General features: G+C 46.5%; 2 protein-coding genes across 2 annotated transcripts; both read left to right on the top strand.

The window, feature by feature from the left end:
- Positions 1-870: 870 nt before the first annotated feature.
- LOC134286305 (uncharacterized) lies at positions 871-4,816 on the top strand. The gene is made up of 3 exons (XM_062847909.1): positions 871-2,277; positions 2,405-2,907; positions 3,229-4,816. The coding sequence occupies exons 1-3, from the start codon at positions 871-873 to the stop codon at positions 4,814-4,816; spliced, it is 3,498 nt and encodes a 1,165-aa protein (XP_062703893.1).
- A 187-nt stretch (positions 4,817-5,003) lies between these two features.
- LOC134286304 (uncharacterized protein K02A2.6-like) lies at positions 5,004-5,855 on the top strand. The gene has a single exon (XM_062847908.1). It carries the CDS (start codon positions 5,004-5,006, stop codon positions 5,853-5,855), a length of 852 nt encoding a protein of 283 aa, XP_062703892.1.
- The last annotated feature ends 511 nt before the right edge of the window (positions 5,856-6,366 follow it).

Raw genomic sequence — 6,366 nt, 5'->3', positions numbered from 1 at the left:
AGGCATGCACAATGGCGGTCCAATGCCAGGTGCTGCTCATTTGCAGCATTAAAAAGTTCTGAACCTGATTTAGCTTCTTCAATAAAACCTTTTCCGAAAAGGGATCATCCAGAAATAAGCGGTGCATGTAAGTGAAATAGCGGAAAAATGTCTTACGCGTTCTTACGACAGCGGATCGCTAGGATCGCGCATTATGGAAAGCGGACTGAATTAGTCGCGCAATGGAAAAGCGGGTAAAATGACCGCGCTGAAAAAAAGCGGATTTAGAAAAAGAAATCGCGCATTAAAATAGCGGGCAAGACGGCCGCGCTCGAAGGAATAGCGGACTGTATTAGTCGCGCACTAAAATAGCGGGCAAAATGGCCGCGCTAGGGAGAAAAGCGGACAGAATTGCACACTGAAAAAGCGGGTAAAATGGCCGCGCTGGGAAAAAAGCGGATTTGGAAAAATAAATCGCGCATTGAAATAGCGGGTATGATGGCCGCGCTTGGGAAAATAAATAAAACGTAAAAATGGCGGATAAAAAGACCGCGCTGGAAAAAAAGCGGATTCGAAAAAAAAAATCGCGCATTTGAATAGCGAGCAATATGGCCACGCTAGAGAATTAGAGGACTGAAGCAGCTCCAAGCTCTGAAACAGCAAGCAAAAAGGCCGCGCTTGTAGAAAAGCGGGCAGGAAAGACCCCGCATAAAAATGGCAGTTTTTTTTCCTGTTTCATTAATTAGTTTACATGCAAACGCATCTGTTTTGTTTCGCGGAAGAAATCAATTAATGCATTGGGTTTATGAAAATTAACGAAAGCGTACATGATTTTAATTACAGACGGCAGCGTGATAACAACAAGTTATTTGGCTCGAACAAGTACGTACGATGATGAACGACGGCAGATATGTTCGACCGATCGGAGCAACGACCGAAGATGAAGAGGAAATTCCGGTCGAGAGCTCGATCGCAGACGAGTCAGTGGACCAAACCTGCAGCGTATCGATGGTTGACCCGAGCACCTACAGCGGCAGCAGCAGCGAGAACAACAACAGCGACATTGGTAGCAGTAGCAGTTCAAACAGTGAAACTAGCGATTCCGATACCGACGATGATCACGACGCAGATCAAACTCCGAACCAGATAAGCTCACAAACCAACCCAACGCACCCAATTCCTGATACAACCCCGACCGAAAACCCTTCTCGTGACGCAATGGATAACGTACGTAATACTGAACGAATCGAGCGTATGGAGAAAATGATTGCGGGCATAAACGAAGCCCTGACCCGCTTCCAACCCAGTCCTAGGCCAGTGGTGGACGATAATCCCGATAATACCTGGAACTTACCCAACGATACGAGCGCAAGTACCGGCGGAAACGTTTCTTCAAGCTTCCGCTGGGATCACATAAAACCGTTCACGAGTGGCATTCCAGCCAATAAAATGTGGGAGGAATGGAACCGCTACATCGAAAATTTCGAGATAGCGGTTTCGTTCAGCAACATGAACGACCCGGTCAAGAGGACGCAACTGCTGTTCCTCTCTGTAGGCAGTGAGCTTCAAGAAATCATTAAAGCCGCAAAACTACGTCCAAGTTTGGCCAACCCAGACTGCTATAAGACATTCGTCGCAAACATCAAAACCTACTTCCGCTCGATGACCGACACCGCTGCCGAGCACGAAGCTTTTTCTAGGATGCGACAGGAAAGCGGCGAATCAGCGGTCGCTTTTCACGCGCGGTTGATGTGCAAGGTACATGCATGCAATTACAGCGCCGATGATGTAGACAGATTCGTAAGAGCACAGCTATTGAGTGGACTTAGGAACCGAGAGCTAGTGAAGCAGGCGCGAATCTACGGATACGAGACAAACTTCATTGTACAGTCAGCAGCCAGGGAGGATACTTACGAGGCCGAAACACGTCAACAGGAGAGCTCTAACGTCTTCGAGGTAAAAAGGGCACAAGGATCCTCATCGTTCGATCGAAGTGACCGTAAGCGTCCGAATTCAACTCGCCATCCAGATGAAACGACGACCAAGCAATATCGAAGCAATGTCCAGAATCCACGGTCCGAAGAAAATCGCAGGCGGTGTTCGCGTTGTTCCCTGTTCCGGCACCGAAATGGTCAGTGTCCTGCGTTGGGCCGCAAGTGTATCCGCTGCGGTAAATCAGGCCATTTCGTAGCCGCGTGTCGGCAGAGACAGGTGAATTCTGTGAAATACGAGCAAACCGACAAACCCTTTGGCAGACCATCATATCCCGATGAGGACAAACACGACGATAAGAACCAGGTATAACCAATACAAATAATCTTTAAGTATTAGATGGGTTACAAGATTGATGTAAAATAAAACAAAACGTATGTCTTACAAAAAACATCTTTTACATTACTCGTACAATCCTTTCCATTCACTATAGGAAGTCAATGCTCTCTCCATAGAAGACGTCATGGTCGACTGTTCAATCGGATCGTCCTCTTCCATCCGTTTTCTAATCGATTCGGGTGCAGATGTAAACGTCATTGGTGGACATGACTGGGACAAACGTGAAAGAGAAGCTAGAGCGGGCTTAGCAAAAATTGAAATGCTTGGTAGCAGTTCGAGTAATAAATTGCGTGCCTATGGATCATGTGAGCCAATGACTGTTGACTGCACATTCAAAGCAAGTATCGTGGCAAAAACCTCACACTCCCCAAGTTCTACAGACGAAGCAGTCTTCCACGTTGTTTCCAAAGGTAACAGATCGCTTCTTGGTCGATCCACGGCAAACGATTTGGGACTCCTGCAGATCATCAACAATGTCAGCCACCGCGAAGACGATGGCATTTTCCCGATAATGCCGGGGGTAAAGGTGACATTTAGTGTCGACAAAGATGTTCCACCAACTAAGAGCGCCTACTACAATGTGCCAGCCGCGTATCGGTGAGTATACATCTCGTATGTAATGTAGTTCAAATGTTCGAATCAAACAATGTCTATCAAAAAGCGGTTCTCAATGCAATAGTCGACAGTGTGTAGGTATTACCATTTTATTAAAGTTTGAATCTATGTTACAAGCAAAATTGACAAAGCTCGTAAATCTCCCGTTTCCGTTTAAATTTTGCTATTATGCAATTCAATTCCAATTGATATTCGTTGAACCCGAGTGTTGGGAACCGCTGCTTCATGCAATTCCTACCTGGGGCACACAAATTCATTAGCTATACACTAAGCTTTCTTGAACCCACGCTTATCCCGTTACAGGGAAGCTGCACGACAGAGATTACGTGAAATGGAAACTCGGGGCATAATAGAGAAAACCAAGACCGCACCAAACTGGATCAGTGGCATGTCCGCCGTGGCCAAGGGCAAAAACGATTTCAGGCTCGTGGTTAATATGCGTGCCCCCAATCGCGCAATAAATCGCGAATACTATAGGCTTCCGTTGCTCGATGAAATGAGAACCAAATTGCACGGGGCAAAGTATTTCTCGAAACTTGACTTGAGTAATGCTTTTTATCACCTTGAGTTATCGGAAGAATCGCGCGACTTGACCACGTTTTTGGCTGAGGACGGGATGTATAGATTCACCCGCCTCATGTTCGGCGTCAATTGCGCGCCAGAGATTTTTCAGCGCGAGATGGTCCGCATCTTGGAAAACGTCGAAAACGTCATAGTGTTCATCGACGATATACTAATCTTCGCCGATACACTTGAAGCACTTCGAGCAACAGTTGCTAGAGTTCTACAAATCCTGAAGGAAAATAATTTAACATTGAACGTGGCCAAGTGCGAATTCGATCAAACTAGGATTAAGTTCCTTGGCCATGAACTGGATGCGGACGGGTTCCACATAGATAATGAAAAGGTCAAAAGTGTGCGCAGCTTCAGAGAACCAACAACACTGTCGGAACTTCGCAGTTTCTTAGGGCTGGCATCATTTCTAAGCCCGTATATTTCGAATTTCGCAAACATCACGAGCCCATTGTGGACGGCAACCACGTCTAAGACATGGCTGTGGGGATCGGAGCAACGTGAAGCGTTCGGATTGGTGAAACAGCAAATCATGGACTGTACGATTTCTTTGGGTTTCTTCTCCAACAATGATAAAACCATTTTGTACACGGATGCCTCGCCGGTCGCCTTAGGAGCCGTGCTGGTACAAGAGGGGGCAAACCAAGCACCTAGGGTAATAAGCTTTGCCTCCAAAGCCCTCACCCCAACTGAGAAGAGATATCCACAGAACCAAAGGGAAGCTCTGGGTGCGGTATGGGCAGTGGAGCACTTTTCCTACTTTCTCCTAGGTAGGCATTTTACGCTCCGTACCGACGCCCAGGGAGTCACCTTTATCCTCAATCGATCACGAGAAGAGTCCAAAAGAGCATTAACACGCGCCGACGGATGGGCCCTTCGGTTAAGCCCATATAATTACAACGTCGAATATATCCGAGGTTTGGAGAACATCGCGGATCCATCATCAAGGCTTTATGAAGGAGACGACGCGCCCTTTGAAGAAGATGCTAGCCCATGGGAGATCGCGACGCTAGAGGTAAATTCTTTGGAGTTCCTGATGGAAGCCGACATCAAAACCGCCACCGATGAGGATGAAATGCTGCTATCGGTGATTAAAGCACTGGAATCGGGGTTGTGGCACAAAGATCTGCGCAGATACCAATCGGTTGAGGATGAGCTGATTGTTCAGAACGGAATTCTCGTTAAGAAAGGGTGCGCTGTGATACCGAAGGCACTTCAAACTCGAGCTTTAGAAGTAGCCCATGAAGGTCACCCATCAGTGGCCAAAAACGAAAAGCATAATGCGGCAGCGGGTCTGGTGGCCAGGCATGACAAGTGATATAAAAAGATGGGTGGAATCTTGCAAAACATGCTGCATAAACGGGAAACCGGAACGTCCGCCTCCAATGGAAAGAGTGCTAGCCCCACGCAGTGCGTGGGAATCCATCGCACTTGATTTCAATGGCCCATACGCTAGGTATGGGGGAATTTTGATTCTCGTCATAGTCGACTATAGATCAAGATACATGATCGCCCACCCGGTCAAATCCACCAAATTCGATTGCGTTCAAAAAGTGCTAGATGATGTTTTTGAAAAGGAAGGCTACCCAAAAGCTGTGAGGACCGACAATGGACCTCCCTTTAACAGCTCCGAATTTTCAGAATTTTGCAAAAAACGGGATATTGCACTATCCTTTTCGACACCTCTCTTCCCGCAGCAGAATGGGCTTGCGGAAAGCTGTATGAAATTGGTGAATAAAGCCATGGCCACAGCAACTGCAAACAATACCAATTACATCGACGAACTGAAGAGCGCAATCAACGCCCACAACGCCGCTGAACACAGCGTGACAACCGTCCCACCCGAGGAAGTCATGTACGGTCGGAGGATTAAGCGAGGATTACCCTTGATTCAACGTGGCAAGTCAAACTTCTCCGAAGCACAGCTAGAACACAGGGACCGCGAGGAAAAATTGGCAGGAAAACGTCGAGAAGACGAACGACGCGGGGCTCGAAAGTGCAGAGTTTCACCTGGGGACGATGTAGTAATTGAACGGCAAAATCGCGTCAAAGGAGAGTCACGCTTTTCGCCCACAAGGTATACAGTGGTCGAACAACGAAACGGAAGTTTGGTGCTCAATACCAACGAGGGGAAAACAACAAAGCGGCATGTGTCACAGACAAAGAAGGTTAATCAGTGGCGAGATTCACACAGCAAAGCAGCAACCATCACTAACAGTAAAACAAATTCAAACGACGAAAGTACCAGCGCATACGCAACGGGTACACCGAGCGGTACACAAGTACACCGACCTTTACGCGACAAGAAAGCACCCGCTTTCCTGAGTGATTACGTTCGGTTGATTGACAAGGACTAGTTAAGCAATAGTAAGAAAAAGTATAGCCAGTAACCGTATAAGCAAAAGGAGCTATGTGATAAATTGAACAATTCAAACTGAATAAAACAACTTGAACTGTTTTTATACTTCTCTATACAGTATCTGATAAAATCAAACGTTCTTTCCTATCTGTTCCCTTTCCTTTCTTCTCTACTTACTCTGAAATCAACAGAAAACAGCTTGATCAAACTGCATTCATTTTACGTCGAAGTCAGATCACTTGTAAAGATTGCAGGACTATTCAAGCCTAGTTGCCCTTGCGTACAGTTGGGTCTTGAGTTGGGTCAAATTTTCCACATGCATCTTCTCACGTTGCTCTTGTTGATGTTGGACTGCGTTGAGCTGCATCGGAGATGAACGTGAATGCTTCCCTCGGCAAAATAAAACACCATCGAAGACACCGTTCGTCAACATTGGTCCCTTACAAGTGAACTGAAATCGCAATAAATATCAGATGAATAACTTACATTGTTGCCTTGATAGCTACCTT

This window comes from Aedes albopictus, chromosome 2 (assembly GCF_035046485.1).
Source record: "Aedes albopictus strain Foshan chromosome 2, AalbF5, whole genome shotgun sequence".
NCBI classification, from domain to species: domain Eukaryota; kingdom Metazoa; phylum Arthropoda; class Insecta; order Diptera; family Culicidae; genus Aedes; species Aedes albopictus.
The sequence above is the reverse complement of the archived record's forward strand: the minus strand, read 5'-3'. Positions and strand labels throughout refer to the sequence as shown.

Bases quoted from the DNA above. Each gene is read 5' to 3' on its own strand.
- LOC134286305 (XM_062847909.1), top strand. From the start codon at position 871: ATGATGAACGACGGCAGATATGTTCGACCGATCGGAGCAACGACCGAA. The intron at 2,278-2,404 runs GTATAACCAATA...CATTCACTATAG, and splicing joins AACACGACGATAAGAACCAG to GAAGTCAATGCTCTCTCCAT. The intron at 2,908-3,228 runs GTGAGTATACAT...ATCCCGTTACAG, and splicing joins AATGTGCCAGCCGCGTATCG to GGAAGCTGCACGACAGAGAT.
- LOC134286304 (XM_062847908.1), top strand. From the start codon at position 5,004: ATGATCGCCCACCCGGTCAAATCCACCAAATTCGATTGCGTTCAAAAA.